General features: G+C 49.7%; 1 protein-coding gene across 2 annotated transcripts; it reads right to left on the bottom strand.

The window, feature by feature from the left end:
* Window positions 1-7,807: 7,807 nt before the first annotated feature.
* Window positions 7,808-20,634, bottom strand: LOC146783048 (uncharacterized). 2 transcript variants are annotated; one of them, XR_014971955.1, is made up of 2 exons: window positions 15,035-20,623; window positions 7,808-8,559 (listed from the first exon to the last, which is right to left on the bottom strand). XR_014971955.1 is itself a non-coding variant. In XM_085637360.1 (2 exons), exons 1-2 carry the CDS (start codon window positions 20,504-20,506, stop codon window positions 8,028-8,030), a joined length of 2,379 nt encoding a protein of 792 aa, XP_085493486.1. In that variant the 5' UTR covers window positions 20,507-20,634; the 3' UTR covers window positions 7,808-8,027. The 2 variants fall into 2 exon arrangements, 1 of the variants encoding a protein (XP_085493486.1); XM_085637360.1 differs by having other exon boundaries at window positions 18,660-20,634.
* Between the last annotated feature and the right edge of the window lie 1,002 nt (window positions 20,635-21,636).

Genomic DNA, 21,636 nt, shown 5'->3' on the forward strand with positions numbered 1-21,636 from the left:
GTGGTATATAGTTTATCAAAAAAAAATTTGAGCTGATTAATGCCTGCGACTTCTTTACAAACATCACCCACAGCAAGCTCCAGCTTGTGGTTAGCACAGTGCCATACACTCAACTGTGGATATTTCAGTTTCAGAAGCGTTGCCACACCGGATTTCCTACCTATCATATTGGAAGCACCATCTGTTACAAGCTGAACCAAATGACTTTTTAAATACTCATCAGTAAAAACCGTCTCTCTAAGCATGCAAGTAAGGTATCTAAGATTAGATCTGCTGCTGTGCTTGGCAACTCAACAAGGTCCGTGGCTCATTGTGTTTATCAATACATGCTCTTACACAGATAATTAGTGTGGTCAATTTACTATTTGTGAGCTTAAGGACATATTTATGGGAATGGTGGCGCAGGGCAGCACAGCAAGTTACTTTGCTGCGCTGCCCTGCGTCACAGGGAAAGGGCGGGAATGTGCCGTATTTATCCAATATGGTGCATTCCGGTCTTTTCCCCCTGCACCCGGCGCCATTTCGACAGCCTAGCTTCAACGCAGGCACACTTGCCCCATGGTGCAAGGGTGCCTCCTTTGCATGCAGGATTGTTTTTGTGCAGGAAGGGGCACCTTCCTGTACAAAAACAATCTTGAGAGGCTTTTTCATCTTTCTATGTGGGCTGCAGAATAAAGCACAGTTTGAAAGAGGAAAAAGCAAGGAGAAATAAAGATATTTCTCCTAGTTATGCCTCCTCTGGGGCAGCGCAAGATTTTGCCGCATTCCCAGGATTACAAGTCCTTGTAAATCTATGAATGCGTCAAAAACCATGGGGGTTGTGTGGGAGACTTTTATTATTGCAGGAAAACTACTGCGTGGCAAAGCCACTGCTGCTCTAGGGTGTGCTGCTTTGTAGACCTGCCCACATGACTGGTGGTGAACCTGGGTATGAATTGTGGTGGACAGGGCTTCAAGTTTACCCAACTGGCCACCGGTAGGGTTCACCTGCTGGTGCTAAGAGACCAGGGCGTCTAAGGTCTAGTGGGGCCTTCTAAAGTCTATCATGGGTGCTCCCTCAGGAGTGGTCTGATGGACAAGGCATGAAGGCTGAACCAGGTTCCCCAGTTCCAAATTTGGTAGCTCTGGCCATAATGCCACATCCTATCCCCACCGAACACCCTTCTGCCCCACTGAGTGAAACTCGCACTGTCTTCACCTACAACCCAATTCTGCCCCATTATAAGCACCTGGATGTGACGCATTTCAAATTATGCAGTGCCTGAAAAAAAAAAGTAACAACATTCTGGGAAAAGCAAATACTCATAGGGAATGCAGGATTATGTAAAGCATGCAAAATATAAGCAGGAACGACATGTTACCTTAACGCTTTTACTCTCGTTCAGAAATCAATGAGTATTTTTTGTCTCAAACATTGAGGACATGAATATAGGGCTCCTCCTGTACACGTGTTAAGCAGGGCTCAGAGACAAAGGAACTCATCAAGAGAATCTGATCTGACTCACGGAAACCCACAAGGGCTCCTTCTTATCCACAAATTGTGCACTCTTGATTGTCAGCGCCAGGATGCCTGTTAGGTGAGAGTGCGCTTTACAAGTGAGATAAATAAATAATTCTTATTCATGTAAGCCAGCTAGCTGCTCAAACATAGTATAGCACATATGTATTCAAGTGTCCTGCAAAGAAGAATGAGTGCGAGTAAGTAAATGTGGGTGTGAATGATTGAGTGCCTGAATGTAACTGAGCATGAGTGAAAGTGTATGTCGATGAAAGTGAGAGAACGTGAGCGAGAAGGAGTCACGTAGAGTAAGTGAAACTGTAAGTTAGAATGAGGTAATCAGAGTAGGAAAAAGTGGTGAGACTGAGTGAGTGAGAACGTGATACCAAATGTTGAAGAGTGAGTGCAAGTGAGCAATTTTGAGTAAAAGGGAAAGTGAATGAGAATGAATAATGGGGGTAATGAGCCTGAGTGAGATAACGTGAGCAAGCAGGACAAAACACAGGCCTTGGCAAAGTGGAGGTAAATATTTACTTATGGGAGGAACATATTTTGCATCTTGAAAAAAAAATGTGGTCAACTCCTGGGGATGTTGTCTTGCCACAGTAATGGCTTTGGAGAGAATTTGTGTAAAAATGGGGTGTTGAAAATAAAATGCAGTATTTGACCCTATAGTTTTTTTTCCAAAATTATCGTGGGAGTAGCAACACCCAGACTGCAAATCCTCCGGGCCCTCCTTTATCTCTTCTTAGTCTTACAAGGCCCAGTAAATCGCACTCTTTTCCAAATCTCTTTCTAAATATTATCACTCTCAAAAACTGTTTTTTCTATGTAATTTTCCTTTGATGGGAAGGGGAGGTTTCTGAGGTGGTAGTATCAGGCAAGTGACACTACTTGGGCTCCCTCTGTTCGAGCCTTCATGGAGGATCCCTCTTCATTGCTACCTCCACCTGACCCCAGACTCCGCAACGCACTCCCTTACAGGCTTGATTATCCACTACTCCTCTCCAGTGCACCTTACCTCACAGCTGACCTTGGGCCCCAGCCCCATATCAGGCACCATCGGGCTCCACTTTCATTTTTCCCAGTAAAAACATTAGTAAAATCACCTTCAAACTTAAAACATTGAATATAGCAGTAAATATAATTAGCACACACTTTAAAGTATGTTCCACAGTAGCCCTTATGACCCGACTGCTAATTAAATAAACAAAAACAGAAAGGCCACAAGGCCGGCTTTAGCGCTGATGCGAAAGTCTTTTTTGGCGCCACACCAATAATCACTGCCATACGCCACAAGTGCTCCTCATCTCCCCATAGCCCCTCCCCCTCATGACCTCCTCCTCGGATTCCCTCACTGCCACCCTCCACCAGTGCCCCTCATTTTGCTGTAGCCCCTCCCCCTCATGACCTTCTCCTCAGAATCCCTCACTACCATCCTCCAGCAGTGCCCCTCATCTCTCCCTAGCTCCCTCCCCCCCCCCCCATGACCTCTTCCTCGGATTCCCTCACTGCCACCCTCCAACAGTGCCCCTCATCGCTCCATAGCCACTCCCACTACCTCCTCCTCGGATTCCCACACTGCCGCCCTCCAACAGTGCCCCTCATCTTTATGTAGCCCCTCTCTCATATGCATTTCATTTGTTGTGTAGCGCTACTCATATCAGTGGTGTGTGTCAGTACTTTAGACCATGCACACATTATACAGAGACAACGAATCATACAAGTATGTAAATCAGCCTACAGGGAATGTCACATAAGCCAATGAGGATTACAAGGTGTACGAATCACATGTCATCCATACTGGTGGGCAGTTATTTTAAGAGGGTTTGGTCTGGAGAAGCACAAACTCAGGATTTAAAGAGTACTCCAGTGGTTAGGGGTTGGCTTTACTGATAAAAATGTATATCTGCCCAAAGATACTCATTTTAGCAACATTAGAATAATGAAAGACTGGGGAAGTTCTAACTATATCACAAAACAAAAAACGCGAAGTTCTAACTATATCATTCAGGTTTGCATACAGCTCTTTGATGACAGTTCATTGGTCACTGTCCTATGTTAGGATTGTAACTTCTGAACTGCAAGTAACACAAGGATCTCTGTCACAATGACAGTAACCCACTGAGCTTCCACATAAAATACAGTTCATCTGCACTTAACTACTAACAGAGAAATGATTGCTCTCCAGCAGGATCATTAATCCCCAGCGTTATCTGGGCATTTGTTTATTGTCCTATTGTTGTCCTGCATCAGCCATGATAATGATAAAAACTGATTAAATGAAGCACACACAAAGTACATGTCCTGCTGCGCCTGTGCAGAATTTAAAAAGAAAAACAAATAGTGACACATTCTCCTACCTACTCCATTAGTCAATCCTAGTGTCGCAGCCTGAAGTGATCAGCAGCTGCAGGGGTTGGGAAAGGTGAATCAAAATAAACAAACTTCTTTTCTCCTGTGCTGCATAGAAAAAGAATATTCACGCAGCAGGACAGTAGGCAAAGGTTACCGCGGCCAAAGAAAGGATTTGTCGCCTTTCGCCATGCCCCTGTTGGAGATGAAGGGGTGAAAAAATAAACAAAGCCTCGTTAACATGTAAATGGTCTTTTAAAGACCTGTGAAGTACTCAGGTACGGCTGCGATAATCTCTGAAACTGTCTGTGTGCGCGCGCGCCCGGGCTTTGAAGCACTTTGAGCCCCATGGCGTTTCGAGTCTGCCTTCAAGCCCTTACTAGAACCGGGCCTGAATTAGGGCAGTCCCGGGACGCTTTTTTTTAAATGAAGAAGTAGGGGAACGGACTAGCATAATTTTTAAAAGTAGGGGCACGCCGTGCCCTTCCGTTCCCCCCCACTTCTAACACTGGTTTTATGTGATCATATGGGAGAGGTACCAAGGAACTAGGTTCCCCATTGTCCTTAAGAAGCACCATAGGGGTACAGCTCAAAACGTGTTGACCTATAGAACCGCAGGGACATTACCAACCTTGTGTTCCTAGATACCCCCCCCCCCCCCAATTTTAATCATACACACTGGAGGCAGGAATAAAATATATACCTACTAGCCACGTACTCTTAAAATCTCCACCCCTCCCCCTTTTAGACATACACATCATTGTATTAAGACCAAGTGCTCCCACATAGTTGGTCGCAGCACGCCCCCATCCACAGCAGATTAGGATGGACCCAATGAAACATAACACCAAGGGTTAACTCTGGTGGGTGGGTGAGAGTTTTACACGAAAAACAATGTTTTTTCTGACACAAGAGAAGTATATATTTACCCTCTTCAGCGCTGCGCGGATTCCCGCGCGGTGCTGAAAGATCTGAGCGCGGGCGGGGCCATGACGTGCATGACAGAACCGTTCCGTCATCGGCGTCGAAGAGGTTACTGGGTTCTCGGTTTTGATTTGGCATTTAATTTGAGGCAATAGGATTTTATCCTGTGGTTACCACAGACATACATGTTGCACACTTGTTTCTATGAGTGGGTCTGGTCAGACATCAATTGGGTGTGGTCTGTGTAGGAGGGACTATCGATATACAGGACTACTGATGAAACAGATTAGATGTATTCAATCAAGATTATTAGGCATGACTACTCACCTGTGAGCATCAAGGCACCAAGTGTGGGTGGGGATCTGTAGTTCAGGGAATGCAGGGGGTTGTAGATGGCTTAGATTTATTGTTGAAAATTTCAAGAGGTTGTCAAATGTCTTGTAAGGAGGTTGGTGGCTGGTGTAGTCTAATCACAAATAGCTTAACTTCTTTGCCACTGGTCTATGCCAAGTCCTTCTTGGCTCTTCGACTTAGTGGTGGTAGCATCTCATGTGTAACAGGTGTGGAGGAGCATGCATGACAGTTTGTCCTGGGATGCACATTTGTAGGTAGGGGCAGGGTGGTATACTGTTTGTGGGTGGAGTAGAAGTAGTAGGTGAAGAGTGGCAGGTGAAGCAGTGGTAGTACGTAAAAGCTCCCTGTGTGATGAGGCAGCAGCTCATGGATGGGCACTTCAAGTTTAGAGTGCAAGAAGCTCTTGGAAGTAGCACAGCAGGGCAGAAGAATCAGCTTGTGGTGCAGCCCAGGTTTGCAATAACAACCATTAGGTAGGCCGAAGGAGACCACGGTACTGGGCTACTCAGTGGCGCAGGAAGCAGCAACGGCATAGGAACGAATAGGTTAAGAATGAGGAGGCACAAGAACTGGGAGGCAGGAAGCAGAGCATGAGGCAGCAGAAAGGGCAATTCAGAAAGCAGAGGCATAAGATGCGGTGTGAGCCTCAAAGCACCAGAGCCAGTCTCAGGACTAGTTTAAATCAAGTCAGAGGCATGTGCACCTGCTTACTATAGGTTTTACCAAAGCAAGTGGCTGGCTTTCCAGTGCTTGTATAATCTTGGTACCGCTGCAGTTACCCTTTGGTCGTAACAAACTTTAGTAGGGATCATCCATCTGAAAATTGATCTATAAGCAGGGCTGGCCACTGGATTTAAGCAATTGCGCTGCCACAGATTTGAGCATAATTGTAGATTGACCACAAACATAATTTGCCACATTTGTAGATTTTAACAACTTTTGTTTCTACCTCAAATGGTTCAAAGTTATTAAAAATGTGACTGAAATAGCAAGAGAGAATGTAATGTATGATCAGCACTTGAGCTTGAACACTCCTTTGATACGAGTCACTGCTGTTAGACACCAATGAATGGTCACCCAGCACCAACATAAGGCCCCAGGTCAGGCAGGCATGGCTGCCAGAACCAGTAATAGTTAAATCTCAGAATCTTCATATTCTCGCATTAAATCGGGTTTTGTCCATACGACTCGTAGAAAGGTAGGACTTTTTGGACAGTGTGCAAAACTCAAGTAATAGAGTCATTGTACACCGACTCTTAATGAAAGCGCAGTGAAAAGCAAAGCCGTGAATAGGCCATAGTGAACCTCAAGAAAAAGGTAGAGAGGAGGTTATGGAATTAGACATGCTGGACCAACAGGAAGACTAAATATTTTAACATCGGGGTATTAGGACAGCTCAGGTACAGCACTGGGAACTCACCGAATTAAGTTCAGAAGCAGATCCTTATTGATTACAGCACTCCAGTCCTTTACGGGGGAAGGGGACACAGAAATAATGGGAATATGATCCTGTGCCGCTTATTGCAGAGACACCATCTCTATTCAGCGAAGACTTCCAAAATTGAGGCAGGTATCCCAACAGCACACCGTTGAATGAATGCCACAAGGAACATTGGAGATTAGCTGAGGGGACCCCCCATTACTAGTCTGAACAGGTCATCAAGTGGAGACTCGCCCCCTTCCCCATAGAAATGGTAATGTAAAAGAAGGATAGGGTCAGACATTTGGAAGCAGTAGAGGCTGGAGAATCCTTACAGCCTTTCCTGTCACAAGTGGCCGAAATTTGTTTTCGATCTGGGCTTGTGGGGGTGGCACCAGCCATTGGGCCTAGGAATATCCTTAAATGTTAGTACTGTTGGTGGCTAACTGGGGGGCTAGGCCCAGCAACTCAAACTACAGAACTAAGATTGATTCACAGCATAAAGACTGCACATTCAAAACATTGTAATTGGATACAAAAGGATGTGTAAACGAACTTCTTCGTAAAGCAATTAGAAAGTGACACTGAATTAAGCGGATGTTATGCATAATTTGCAGATTTATAAAAGATTGGGTTAAGCTCAAAAGTTACTAGCATGTTGTGCCCTGCAGTGGCAAACTTAGCTAAAAGGCAACTACCACCTTTTGATATAGTAGAGATTTAAAGCAGCATTTGCTCACAGAATTGCTCCAAAATGACAAATGGGGTGCAGTGCCAGATTACATGATTTTCCCCAAGACAATTTAGCTTTAATAAAAAAAAAAAGTCAAGTCTTGGTTTCCCTCAATTGACAATTCACCAATATCCTCAAATACTGTGGCGTGGGCGTTTGGACGGCATCAATATTCCATAATGTAATTTAAACACAATAGAAAACGGACATCCTAATGTTCTCAAAGATACACCTTCAACGCCAGAAGTTTTGGTTTGTGGCGAGCATTTTACCCTGGGTGATAAAAGGGCAGTACTTAAGTCCCAGATAACCTACTATGCGCTTAAGCTTTCCAAGCGATACAATACAGCAAGCCCTGAAAGAGCTGTAGAGGTGTGCCCAAGAGTACTAGACTCGCCACATTGACTCAGCGAACTGGAATCTACAGTGAGCATAGCTGCATTCTGAAAATAGTTCATTAACCACATAAATGTAACCTTGTCACTCAATGAACACGCCACCCAAAAATGAAAGGCATTAGTCATTAAAAGTTCACAACTTCTGTATTTGTAATACGACCTCCAGAGACACTGGAGTGCGTCATTTATATAAAAGAAATGCCCTCCCTACACAATACAAAACATTAATATTTCAGGAGCCACGGGAAAAGTACTCTGTGGATAGAGCATCACAAACATTACATTTTTCTACCAACATTTTACTGAAATATTCCCAGCTCCATCTTTGTGACAAATTAAACTGAATTAAACGAAGAGGAAGTCCCCTGTATCTTGGCCAGATTCTTCCATATCACGACAGAAAGCCAGACGGGCTCTGTCACTGGCAAAGTCCACCTTCAGCCTCCATCCAGAAATCTGTGCTCCTTTGGTCTCTTGCACGGCATTAACTGCATCTTCCTTGCGGGTGAAAAGGACCAGAGCCCTGCCTCGCAGGCGATCATACACAGCCTTCGCAACTTGCCCATAGCGACTGAAGCGCTGCATGAGGTACTCCTGGGTGACTTCCAGAGGGAGACCATCCAGCCACACGCAGTTGGTGATGATACTTTTGCCAAACTCGGTTTTGACGCGGTGCTTCCCAATCAGCTCTCCATCCAAGGACTTCCCTGCTCGGCAGACACAGTACATATCGCAGAACTCTACAAAGGCAGAGCGGGTGGGCTCCATTTCTTGTGCCCTGCACATCTCCACATCAAGCACATCACCAAAGCGCTCACAGATGGCTCCCAGCTTCTCTGCAGTAATGGCACGGTCCAGATTGCCAATCAAGAGTGTCCTGGAAAGAGAAGAAACTATTAGTTTTCAAAACAGTTTCTAGAGAAAAACTAGATCATAGAGTATAGGTATAAAAACACGTGCCACCATTGCCTGGTTATCTTCATATCCCATTAATTTAAAGGAGTCCTTCTGTCCCAGGAGCTGAAGCACAGCTGCCTTACAGCCCCTCAGTGCCACTGAGCTGCAGAGACCATCTACATTTAACATGGTCTGCTCTTCTACCAAGAGGTCAGCAAGTAGTGCCATTGATAAACCCAAGTGCCATACCATGAGGAGAGTTTTAGATCGACAAGCCCTAGATCACATGAAACCGGTGTCATGCCCACTGCACCAGGCTCAGGACGAGTCTCCATATATTCAAAATGGGGGTGGGCTCCTTACTGCTCATGCCAGGCAGGTTTGGATGAAGAGACCACAGTTGTGTCCAGTACCCAAAACCAGAAGATGCAAGTCACAATACCTCGCTCGCAGCAAGCCTAGGTCCAGAGGGAGCGCACAGGCTTCTGGTGAAAAGCCGGAAAGATGGAGATTAAATGCATACATGGGTTTAAAGAGCAACTATGAACTACAGTCCAGGAAGAGGCCCCCATCGTATCACAGAACAGCCCAAATCTGGTTTGGCTAGGGATACCATTTGTATAGAAGAATCCCTACTTTTTTTGTTGCCAGAAACTACCTTGCAGCACAAACAGCTAAGGACATTTGAAAAGAACGAGGGACCTGCTCAGAATGCCACTGATTAGACCTTAACCATGCCATGAGTAAAATGTAAAGCATGCATTTGAAAACACGATAGTCCGACACTGCATAGAAACAAGCAACCTTAAGGCCCCCTTATACCCAGCTATGATGATTACTTCGCAGGGCCCGGCGCATTTGTACAGGACAGAAAAAAGAACCACCATTTGCAATGAAATAGGTCTCACGTTTGCGAGTTTTATACTCACAAATGCGAGACCTATTGCAGTACAAATAATTGTGTCAAACCACCCCCATGCGCCTCTTTCTTCAGACAAGCAGTCTGTAAAGAAAGGGCATTGCTGACATCAAGTGAAACATAACACAAAATGTACATAGTACAAAAAATACAAACATCTGGGTTAAGTTCAAACACACAAATGCTTTTTTCTGTCAAGAGCCCCATGCCACGCTTTCACTTTAATCCATCAAACTAAGTTAGGCCAGGAGCTGGAGTCAAACCGCGTACATTAATGCGGATTGCAAACCCTCGCAAGTATCTCCCTACCCTACACTTCTTGGGACCATTCCCTGTAACCCCGATATCTCTCCAGCACACCGCCAGTAGAACTTTTGTATGAAAGAACATACAAGACTTCAAAATCTTTGGAAATTAATACAGCAATTGGGAAACATTCACATCCAAACAGGGGAATGTTGACAAACCTACAGATTTTACACGGATTGTTCGTTTCGGGGCATCCCGAGGACGGAAACTAGCTGAACCGCGCGCTGAATTTTATTTATATTGGTTAGGTCACAACAGTCACAATTACTTCAATATCAGAATAATCAGTCTACTGTATGATTTGGTTACAGCAATCACCTGCCAGAGTTCTCTATAGCTTATGTACTTTATCCCTGCCTTTGGCAAATATTCTTGTACAGGGGACCCTTTTTCCTTCTGCCATTGTCAGAGGAGATTTGGCAAACTCCATAAAACATGCAATTTAGTGGGGTTTCACTCAAAAGGGCATTACAACCCTGAACTATTGCTAAAATCGACCTCCAGCCTAAACATGTAGATCTGCGGAAAGGTGGCAAAATATGGAAATTGCTAGAATGTAACCCCTACTATAGTACGAGCCCTGACCGAATATCAGCTTTTAGAGGGGGGGGCGAGGGGTTGCCAGAATTCGACGCTGCACTACGGGGCACATTGGGGCAAGTGGATCTCTTTTTTACAGGGCAAGTAAATTTCTGAAGCACCCTGCCCCATGGACAAGCAGATCGTTTATTAAATTCCACACCCTGCTGGTTTGCACTTCTGCCAGTTGACAAAGCAATGGCCGCACCTCAGTAGCGAAGCTTCGAGACCCTATCTCCCTTTAGGATGGCGCAGACCAGCTCAGACCTCCACCCCACCCACCAAAGGTTTCTGGGCTGATGAGGAGCGTGTGGTGCGTTCCCTCGCAGGCACCAGCTACAACCACACGATGTGGCAGCCCCCACCCACCCGAGAAACCTAAACTTCGCGGGCAAACAGCTGAACACGCCCACCGCAGACACAGTGGACTAATAACATCCACCCTGTACTCCACACTTCAGTCTCCACGGTCATTTGAGGCAGATGTGGTGTGGCAGGTTCAGACACACACACACGGTACCATCGGTGGGAAGAACTACACTACCCTGAAAACATGCCTTTGGGGCATTCCACCCAGCCAAGAAGACAGCAAGAGGCACAAAATTCGGACTTGCTGTAGATTCTGTCCAAGTGTGCCATTGGAAGACCCCATTGCGTCATCTCCTACAGTTCGACCTGGGAAAACTGGAGGCCTCAACACCAGACAGCCCTGGAATGAAATTAAAATATGAAATGTGCGACCCCAAGAGGCAGGGAGAATGACATAAGGTCCTCTTAACCACAGGGGACAGCCCTCCTCAACGCTCTGCAGCCAGGCTCTATACTCAGCTTACACCACCTACCCCACACCCCATCCTTTTTGCAACCCCTTCACTCACTTTTGAAGTGGGTCGGGGCAGCCCGAGGGAGGGGATGGACCTACATAGTTTTTTTTTCAGATCTGAAAGAACCCCTACAAATAAAGGAAGGTTTACAAAGTACAGCTATGAAACCCATCTAAGGGGATCTCGAGGGAAGCAAACAGCTCTCCAACGTCACCATTTACAAGGGCCCCACCTACAACCATCTATCCGCCCACTCAAAGCGGCTGTGCATCTGTGCACAAACTCGAAACCGGGCCTGGCGCAGCTAGCAAGCAGGGAGCTTCTAAAGTGGCATGGCAATGCTCCAAAGCTTTGCCCTCACAAAACAGGAAGCTGCGCACTTACTCATGCAGGCTCAATTTATCCATTAAATGTGGTCCAAGAAGGAAACCTAGCAGGCAGGACCCCCGATTCTGAAGAGCAGTCAACTGTCCTAGCAGTACTCTGGCAGTCATTGTATTCAAATGAAACCACGGGTGCATCACCTGCACTTCTAAAGCAGGGCTAGAAACGTGGCATAGGGTCTCAGTGTAAACAACTGAAGGACAGTGCCCTCGAAACCCTGGCAGATCAGGAACTAAGGCCAGGTGTGGCAGTAGGCCTGGCATCCCCAGTTCAGTCTCACTGGCTCGTGTCACCCGTACACGAAGGACTGGTGTCTCTTTACTTTGTATTAAGTCCCCATCAACAAGGAGGCAGATTGCATGAGGACAAGTGCACCGCAGTCACTCATGTGTCGCTGTTGTCATGCGCAGTCGCCAATGCTCAACTCAAGACCACCCACCAGAGAACGTAAAGGGGTCGAGGCAGGTCTTGGCAACGTTGACCTGGGCTTGTTCAAACACAGGTCAGACGCGCTTTATCAGGGTTTGGTTAAACGAATGACATTTACTCCATTCACTGAAAGGAGTATACCATGACCCCCAATCTAGATTTACATGTGCATTATCCTGCAACCTTCACTGCAAGGAGTATACCTTGACCCCCAATCTAGATTTACATGTGCATTATCCTGCAACCCTCACTGAAAGGAGTATACCATGACCCCCAATCTAGATATACATGTGCATTATCCTGCAACCTTCACTGCAAGGAGTATACCTTGACCCCCAATCTAGATTTACATGTGCATTATCCTGCAACCCTCACTGAAAGGAGTATACCTTGACCCCCAATCTAGATATACATGTGCATCATCCTGCAACCTTCACTGAAAGGAGTATACCTTGACCCCTAATCTAGATTTACATGTGCATTATCCTGCAACCCTCACTGAAAGGAGTATACCTTGACCCCCAATCTAGATTTACATGTGCATTATCCTGCAACCCTCACTGAAAGGAGTATACCTTGACCCCCAATCTAGATTTACATGTGCATTATCCTGCAACCCTCACTGAAAGGAGTATACCTTGACCCCCAATCTAGATTTACATGTGCATTATCCTGCAACCCTCACTGAAAGGAGTATACCGTGACCCCCAATCTAGATATACATGTGCATTATCCTGCAACCTTCACTGAAAGGAGTATACCTTGACCCCTAATCTAGATTTACATGTGCATTATCCTGCAACCCTCACTGAAAGGAGTATACCTAGACCCCCAATCTAGATTTACATGTGCATTATCCTGCAACCTTCACTGAAAGGAGTATACCTTGACCCCTAATCTAGATTTACATGTGCATTATCCTGCAACCTTCACTGAAAGGAGTATACCTTGACCCCCAATCTAGATTTACATGTGCATCATCCTGCAACCTTCACTGAAAGGAGTATACCTTGACCCCTAATCTAGATTTACATGTGCATTATCCTGCAACCCTCACAGAAAAGGAGTATACCTTAACCCCCAATCTAGATATACATGTGCATTATCCAGCAACCTAGAGCTTGGATCTAAAAGAATCCAATGAACATTCTTGGACGCCAACGGCTAGTCAGGATGGGCATTAAAGAATGTTTGGAACACGTCTGGAGCAGTCATTGTGCCCAGTGTACTGGAAGGTATGGCTCCAACTTATGTTTCAGCCAAACAAAGATGAAGTGTGCCAGGAAGGCAAGCTTCAGCTTTGCGATCCAATTAAAAACAATGATAGGCTAGGGTTACCAATGTGTTCATCTTATGCCCACAAATTGGAATATGTTACTATGTGCAATATCTTTGGGTCGAAGAACCTAACGTGGGTGTGACAGTGCCTCAATGTTATGACGGAAGTGCTGCCTTTCCAGAAAGACAGAGGTCCGAACTAATAGTTAAAAGTTAGAGTTTGCAGATTAATTTTAAGCAAAAACCATACACTGCTGACGGAGGCCCAAAGACCTCAGTGATGCCTTGCTAGGGAAAATCAGATAAGCATGTCTAACTGGGGCCGTAGGACGGAAAGTGCCTGGGGGTACAGAGTGCCCAGCGCTGTCACAAGCGGGTCTCCCTCTGCACCATACTATAGATGTGGAAGGAGAGGGAGGGTCCCAAGGACCCCTAGACTCCCCTTGCAGGCGGTTGGTCACTGCACACATGAACAGCGAGTCACCGCTCCCGTGGGCACTTCATAGTTCCCCTGCGTGAACGAGACGCGGTTGGACTAACCTGCTTAGCGCTACGATACCCTCCTGGCTGCTAGCAAGCACTATGTGGATTTGTAAGCAGACTAAGTAAACAGATGTGCCGAGATGAGCACGATACACGCATGGAGGGCGAATGACAGGAGTGATGCCACCACAACATGCAGGGAAAACAAAAGCGCAAGTTCACTCGACTGTCTAATCATGCGCTCCGTCTAATTAAGAGAGCAGAGTTTAGTAGGGCCCAAGAAACCAGAATGAATCGCAACAGTGTTCAGCATTAGCATGCACACCAAACTCACACGCATGCCCACCCTGAAGCAAACTAGGCATTTACAAGGCGCTGGTCCCCTGCATTCAGTGCTTTAGAAAGGGGCCCCGATGGAGCTCGCAAACCACGCACAAGTGAGGGGTGCACATCCCAGGGATCCAGCCCACAAGACCAGTGGCTCCCACTGAAGGTCTGCAACCAAAGCAGATCCCAGGCTAAACGCAACTAACATCCTCCCCCAGCTAGGCATTGCCACCCAGAACGGGTGCAACTGGCATTGCCACCCAGAACGGGTGCAACTGGCATTGCCCCCGAATCTCCACAACCTACAACTTGGAACAAAATCTGCAACACATTCCCAGACAAAAGGGGGAAATGTATGAAATCAAAGGACAGCCATCCTCAAGAGTCACACTGGAACATGGAGTCACATGCCACGATGCGCTGGAATAGATTATATGCAAACCACCCCACGCCCCGCCTCCAAAAATATAGCACACTGCCCAGTCAACTATTGGTACCCTAGAGAAGGACTAACCCACAATCACACTTGTGTTTGATGGTGAATGGTAGGGGTGAGGGGTTCAAACTTTGGGATACGGGAGCCTCAGTGGAGGGATGGACGTGGCCTCTGAAAGGGGACAAACTTGGGTTATTCACCCGCAAGAACTTTTCGGGCAGGGACTGGAGTAGGAAAGACCAATTCGCTATATGGGAATCAAGACTGTCAGTGTAAGTGAGAGGCAAGGAGATGCTTTATGGGGAAGTGGAGAGGCCCGATCACAAGCATCGGTGAGTAACAAAAGAGGGATGCATGTATGGAGTGCGAGCATCGTGTAGAGATATACACTATGGATGTCCTGCAGGGGACAGCGGAGGGCCAGCAACCAAGGACCAAGATGAAAGCCGCCTGCACCAGTATGGACATACAGCAGACGTCCTCTTACCTCGTCCCCACTCCTGCCCGGTCCAACAGCAGCTGCTGCAGCCAATGGTCACCACTCCTGGCTGGCTGACGAGGGCGGCCAGCAGCCATGCTGTGAAGGAGTCAGTCCTGTGTGGGGGACGCCACCCCCCACCCCAAGCAGCGTGCACTCAATACAGAGAGATGGTGCTCCAGATACCTGCCCGTTTACCAGCTATTAGAGTTCAAACAGGAAGCACTGCAAGAAGATCCCTTTAGAAGCATTGGACCTGGGCTAATGCGCGGGCTTTAATACGATTAACAAGAGGCAACGGAGCCCCACGTGCGACCCTTACCTGGCCGCAGTGAAACCTTTGTTATGCCACGAGGTGCCTTCAGCACCGCTGCGAGCACTTCCATAGACACCAATGCCAGCCTATCTACATGGGTGGATCTCCCAGGGCAGCTCTTCGCCCACAAGGAGATTAGCGAAAAGGGCTACTGCGGGACATGCGCTTTGCAAGAAGGAAGAGCGGCGGGGGGATTTTTCAAGAAATTCGCATGTGACGAAACAGTGTCACTAGAAAACTGAAATCCCGCCACCGGATGTGCTGGGACAGTGGATTTAACAATGCACATTACAATATTCTGGCACGAGCCCGCCCGAATGCATCTATTCCTCTTTACACTACTTCGAGAATGCCAAATTGCAATCTGAGCCCCTACGAGCCTCATGGGGTGCTTTCAGGGTGGGGGGTGCCCCCTTTTTGGCGGACACTTCACTATATTGGAAGCGCCCCTGCTTTAGGGACCTCCGCCCGTCGAGCCGGGTCTGGGGTCTCAGTGGACTAAAGCAGCCACTGCAGGGGCCTGTGTTCGACCTCATGGTCACAGGTTCAAATAACGGGGTCCTCTCAGCCTTTCATCCATTGGAGGTCGATAAAATGAGAACCATAGAGTTGGGTAACAAACATTGGTTATTCAGCACCAGGACACCTACGGGTAAGCTATTTAGCTTTAGTGCTCTAGGGTCAAATGATGCCATGAAGCCTTCGTAGAGGCCACAGCAGCTGGGCATTTGGCAGGAGTTGGGAAACCTACAGAGAGTCAACATGCTAGTATACATCCGATATGCATTTGAAGGCCCCTGGCGGAGGACGGCCACCATGGACTCACTGGCCGAGGTTGCCGTTTTGTGAACATCTATTTACCACGCTAGATCCCAAGTCCTACAAGTGTCCGTGTTTTTGTTGCATATTTATATAGCGCGAACTCGACCCGAAGGTATTGGAGCGCTTTACATAGCACCGTATCAACATTACACATTCAGGCACGGGGAGATTAAGTGATTTGCCCCGAATCACAGGATGTGGACGCGAACTCGAGGCTCGAACCCTGTTTTCCTGCATCAGAGGCGGCTGCGCTGCCGACGGACCACAGCCTCTCCCCATGTTATACAGGCGAGCTAGGACATACTGTGCAGAAGACTGGATATTAAAAAGCGCTCTACTGTGTAATCCGGGTTCTGGGCAGAAGGGGTTGAGCGTTTTCCTAAAGCTTCGCACCCAGAGAGCCATTTCCCAGAGATAACTTCTGACCTCTTAGTACAACTATAGCTGCTGTGGCCCAAATATACTTTTATTTCTTCCAACTCACGGCAAATACTTGTGCTACAAGGGAGCTACATTCGGGCAGGCGCTCCAAGGACTAACTACCAGCTCGAGTAAGCAGCTCTAGCTCATCTGTACCCGGATTTGAGGTACCTGAAAGGGAGCATTCACTGCTGTGCCAGCCGCAGGAGAGCACGGGCTGAAGATGCTGGCTGCTCGCACAGGGCGGTTGAGTCCACTACAGATAACGACTTACAGCACACGTTTACTTCAGTACTACACTCAGCAAGGGTAGCAGGCGACTTGAGGGCAGCCTGGGGTTTAACGCTTCCAAGTAGAAACCTTTAGGGGGAGCAGGATGAAATTTAGACACATAACAAGGAAACGTGATCCGACCTGGGAGGGCTGTCTACACATCACTGGCACATGAAATGTAGACACTAACAAAACTGATGTGAATCCTCTCAAACAAGCGCTTGCTTCCAGCAGAGGACAACTCGAAACTCAACCCCTCCACGGCGAAGTACTCCCCGCCCACCACCAATGACCATGCTACGCCCACATTGTGCAAGGCTGCAATTCTAGGATTCTTTATGTCTTAATACCCCAGGAACAGAGCAAAACAAAAACAGGCGAGAAACAAGGGCACCATGGTTTCATTAAGCTGAACCCAGACTGGGTACGTTCGAGCCTACGTATGTGGCGAGCGAGATGGGCACCGTTATGTTTGTGGCATTCTTACTCACCGATCACTGGTAGACCAAGGAATGTTACTCACCTTCTCTAGCTTTTTTAAGCCCTAATGGTAGGTAATAGAAACCGGTGGTCTGGGGGTAGAGTTGCAGTACACGCCTCTGCTTGTCACTGAAGTGTGCTAGCTGGGACAGAGGGCTATGTAAGGCCAAGCACTGGAAAAACGGCCCCAAAATGGGGCAACCGATGAGTTTTGGGGGATAAACTGCTACAGCTGCATAAGAAGAGCAGGGGAGACGTCCACTGCTGGGGGATGCAACACTGGACAGGTCTGACCATGCATGTAGGTTGTGTAGAGCAGAACTGGCGAGTGAGCACTACAGCAGATCTGCAACTCTTTCCGATATCACTGTAAATAGACACCCCTTACTTTGCATCAATGCCACTTGATCTCAGTATCAGAGCCGCCCTAGATGGGCAGAGGCGAGAGCGTGCCTGAGGTACTTCACCACACTTGTCGCATCGGGAGCAGCATCCCAAGTAGAGGGGATACATTCTTATCAGGACAGCGCACTGTTGGATGCACATGGGGAGTTAAGGGTAGTTCACTGACAACACCCCTAAAGTCGACCAGCAGGGTGCGGCTCTTCGCACGTCAGTTCACATTAGAGGGCCCCCACCGTTTCACCCATGTTCAAGGGACCCCTCGCTATCTGGTAACGTACCCATGCAGGCAATAACGTAGTGACCTCAGAAGGGCAGATTCGTGAACTTGCGGCTAAACACTCACCCACGTTGTACTCAGACACCTTGCAATACACTTTAAACAAAACTAAAAAGTACTCGTGTTGTTGGCCTGGATATAACAGACTTTATCGGTTGGCTAGGTGCTTTTTAAAAACAGCGGAAAGTACACCTAAAACAAAAGCTGTGCGTGAACTACATGGCAACTCTCTAGGGCAGCTTGTGGCGCCTACTGGTACCCAGCCACAAGTCCTTATCAAGACTGAATGGGCATTAAGAGCCCAGTCACGTAACAAACCCTGAACAGTTGGCACCAGCTCCAGAATGTGTGCGGACCTACCCAAGGGTGAGCAAGGACTACGGGCTTCTAAGGGTACTCGCCGAGACACCAGGATAGGGCACTGCATCATCAGTTCAAGGAGGCCACTAGCTTACTAGGACGCAGTGACTTGGCAAGGGGAATGGAAGAGTGGAGTCTACCCTGATCTGGATTTCAAGGCACCTATGTACCGGAGGTATCCTCCATCAGTTCACTGCATGCCCTCAACCCCCGCCCTCACCCCGGAGGCAGCCAGGGCTGCAAGAAAGGAGAAGCGAGAAAGGAAGAGAGTGGTCAAGCACCTGCTGGCCCGCGGGTGGAACTCGTCGGTTTTCTCGTCCCAGTCGGTGATGGGGCGGACGCCGCCCTTGGCCTCTCGTCCGATCCACGGCGTGATCTTGACCAGCCGGCCCAGGAGGTCGTCCCGGCGGCCCTTGATCAGCGCGTCCACCTGGTCCTGCTGGCGGTAGAAGAAGACCAGGGCGTAGCGCTCCTCGCCCTGCCCGTGCACCTCCACCGTGCTCACGTAGCCGTACTTGCGGAACTTCTGGAAAAGGGTCTGCTGCAGCACCTCGTCGGGCACGTCCGCGGGGAAGTTCTGCACCTTCAGCCCGTGGGTCTCCATTGGCTTCTCCGGAGCCCGGGGGCGGCCCTCGGGCCCCTTGGGCGCGGGGGGCAGCCGCTGGCCGGGGGGCATGCCCATGGGCGAGGGGCGGGCCATGCCCATGGGAGAGGGGTGCGGGTGCCTGAGGGGGGAGCGGCTCCTGCTCCTCCGGGGTGGCGGCGGCGCCGGGGCCCACTCTCCGCGCCTGCCTTCCAGCTCCTTCTGCCAGTCGGCCCTCCTGCCTATCAGCTCCTTATCCCACTCCTTGGACATGTCTGAGCGCCGGGCATCGAACTCGCTGGGCCACTCGGGCCGCCGGGCCTCGGCCTCCTTCACCCAGTCTGCGCGCCTGCCCTCCAGGTCCCCGAGCCAGTCTGCGCGCCTGCCCTCCGGCTCCCTAGGCCAGTCGGCCCCGCGCCCCTCCAGCTCTCCCCTCATGCCCTCCACCTCCCGCGGGTAGTCACGCCGGGGCTCGGCGTCCCTTGGGAAGTCTGCCCTCCGGCCTTCGATCTCCCTGGCTCTGGGGTCCAAGTCCCTGGGGAGGTCCCGCCGAGCGTCCAGCTCCCTGGGGAGATCACCCCGCATAAACTCGCCCCTGGGTGGCCTTTCCAGCTCCCTCCCGAACTCCGGGCGCCTGGCCTCCATCTCCCTCGGATCCACGCGGGGCCGGCCCTCCATCTCCCTGGGAAAGTCCCCGCGCCTGGCCTCAATCTCCCTCGGTACGTCACCCCTCGGCCTCCCCTCCATCTCCCGCGGGAACTCGCCGCGCCTCCCTTCAATCTCCCGGGGGAAGTCACCCCTCGGAGGGGGCCGCCCTTCAATCTCTCGGGGGAAGTCACCCCTCGGCCTCCCCTCCATCTCTCGGGGGAAGTCACCCCTCGGCCTCCCCTCCATCTCCCTCGGAAACTCCCCACGGGGCCTACCGTCCATCTCTCGGGGAAAGTCACCCCTCGGCCTCCCCTCCATCTCCCTCGGAAAGTCCCCCCTGGGCCTACCGTCCATCTCTCTCGGAAACTCCCCACGTGGCCTCCCCTCTATCTCTCGCGGAAACTCGCCCCGGGGCCTTCCGTCCATCTCCCTAGGGAAATCTCCGCGCCGGGCCTCCTCCCTGGGGAAGTCTCCCCGGGGCCTGACCTCGTCTTGCAGCAGGTCTGGCCTGCGCACCTCCACCTCGTGTGCAATGCGGTCCTTGATGTATTCTACCATATCCCGGATACCCGGCGGGCCGGGGCGGCCAGGCTCCCTGGGGCCTCGGGGGTCGAAGCGGCCACGGGGCGGGCTGGGGCTGCGCGGCGGCCCGAAAGGGCGGCCGTGACCTGGGAAGGGCTCCCTGGGTCCGTCATAGGGGCCTCCTGGTCTACCACGGGGCCCGGGGGCCCCGTTCATTCCGCGGTCGGCTCCTCCACCTCGAAGGGACATGAGCGGCTTGGGCCCGTGAGGCCGGTCTCCGAAGCCCATGTCGCGGCCCCGTGGAAAGCGGTCGTCGAAGCCGCGCGGGGGGCGTCCTCCGTCGAAGAAGCCCATGGGCGGTGCGCGGTCTCCCATGGCTGGCTCGGGCGGGGTGAGGTGGGCCAAACGTGCGTGAAGGGGGCGATGCTGTTCTGCAGCTCCTCCGAAGTCACCCGCTCACGCTGCTGCCTTCCACAAAATGGCCGTCGCTCGACCCGGACGCGCATGCTCTAAGCCCCGAGCGCGCGGCCCTACAACGGTTCCGGCGGAAATCGTCACTGTGCGCGTGCACACTCAGCCCCAAGCGCGAGGACTTTTGAGAAGACAAAAGACAGAAAATGTCTCTTCGCGCAGGCGCGAATGCCGAGCGCGAGGCCGGTTACAAAGGAGACGGCCCGCAAAAATATCATTGTGGGTATGCGCTGCCCCCACCTCCCTCGCGACCCTCATCTGATGTCAATGTGCGCGTGCGCACAGCATCATACCTGCCATGTCTGTACTATGTCCCTCGCATTTATTGTAGTTATTTAGTTTTATTAAATGCAGTTTTACATAGCGAGAACTTTACCCAAATGTGTCAGATTGCGTTACAAAAGAACCAGGTAAGTTGCAAAAGGTACACAAGATAGACAAAACGGCTAACAAGTTACATATATGCACAGTGGCGTAACGAAACTTGAGGTGGCCCCCCTGCAAAGTACATGGAGGGGGCCCCCCATAATCCGCGCCAGTCAAAAGTCTCAGGCCAGCGACCCGCCATACTGGAGGAGCTCACCCCAGCCATAAAAAAGGATTCTGGTTCTTACATTGGTCACATCCACCCTTTCATCGGGCGATTTACATACATCAGTAAATACTGCTGCTGCGCCCTCCAGCAAAGTTATATAACACTGCCTCCAGCCGGCCCACCAAACACATCCTCCAACTTGATGACCCACCTTCAAGCGAAGCCCGCTCAGTTAACCACCTCCAAACACAGACCACTGCCTTCGTGCCTGCTACTAACGCATCCATTACACTCTACTCTCACCCCTACGAAACCCGCAGTTTTGCTTTTTAGCCCACCTTTAAAACCACCCCTCGTATATCACTGTGATCCCGTGACCGCCGTCCACTGCTCCCCTGTCCACCACCGACAGAAAGACTGATGACAGGTCCCCATCTAACCACTGCCTACCAGTACAGACAGAGCCTTTCAGCTGCTGCCCTCCCCAATGCTACTGTGG

The sequence above is a fragment of the Triturus cristatus genome, chromosome 12 (assembly GCF_964204655.1).
Source record: "Triturus cristatus chromosome 12, aTriCri1.1, whole genome shotgun sequence".
NCBI classification, from domain to species: Eukaryota; Metazoa; Chordata; class Amphibia; order Caudata; family Salamandridae; genus Triturus; species Triturus cristatus.

Coding starts and splice junctions, on each gene's coding strand:
- LOC146783048 (XM_085637360.1), bottom strand. CDS start 20,506: ATGGGAGACCGCGCACCGCCCATGGGCTTCTTCGACGGAGGACGCCCC. Junction 8,560..18,659: donor TTCCACCCGCGGGCCAGCAG/GTGCTTGACCAC, acceptor TTCTCTTTCCAG/GACACTCTTGATTGGCAATC.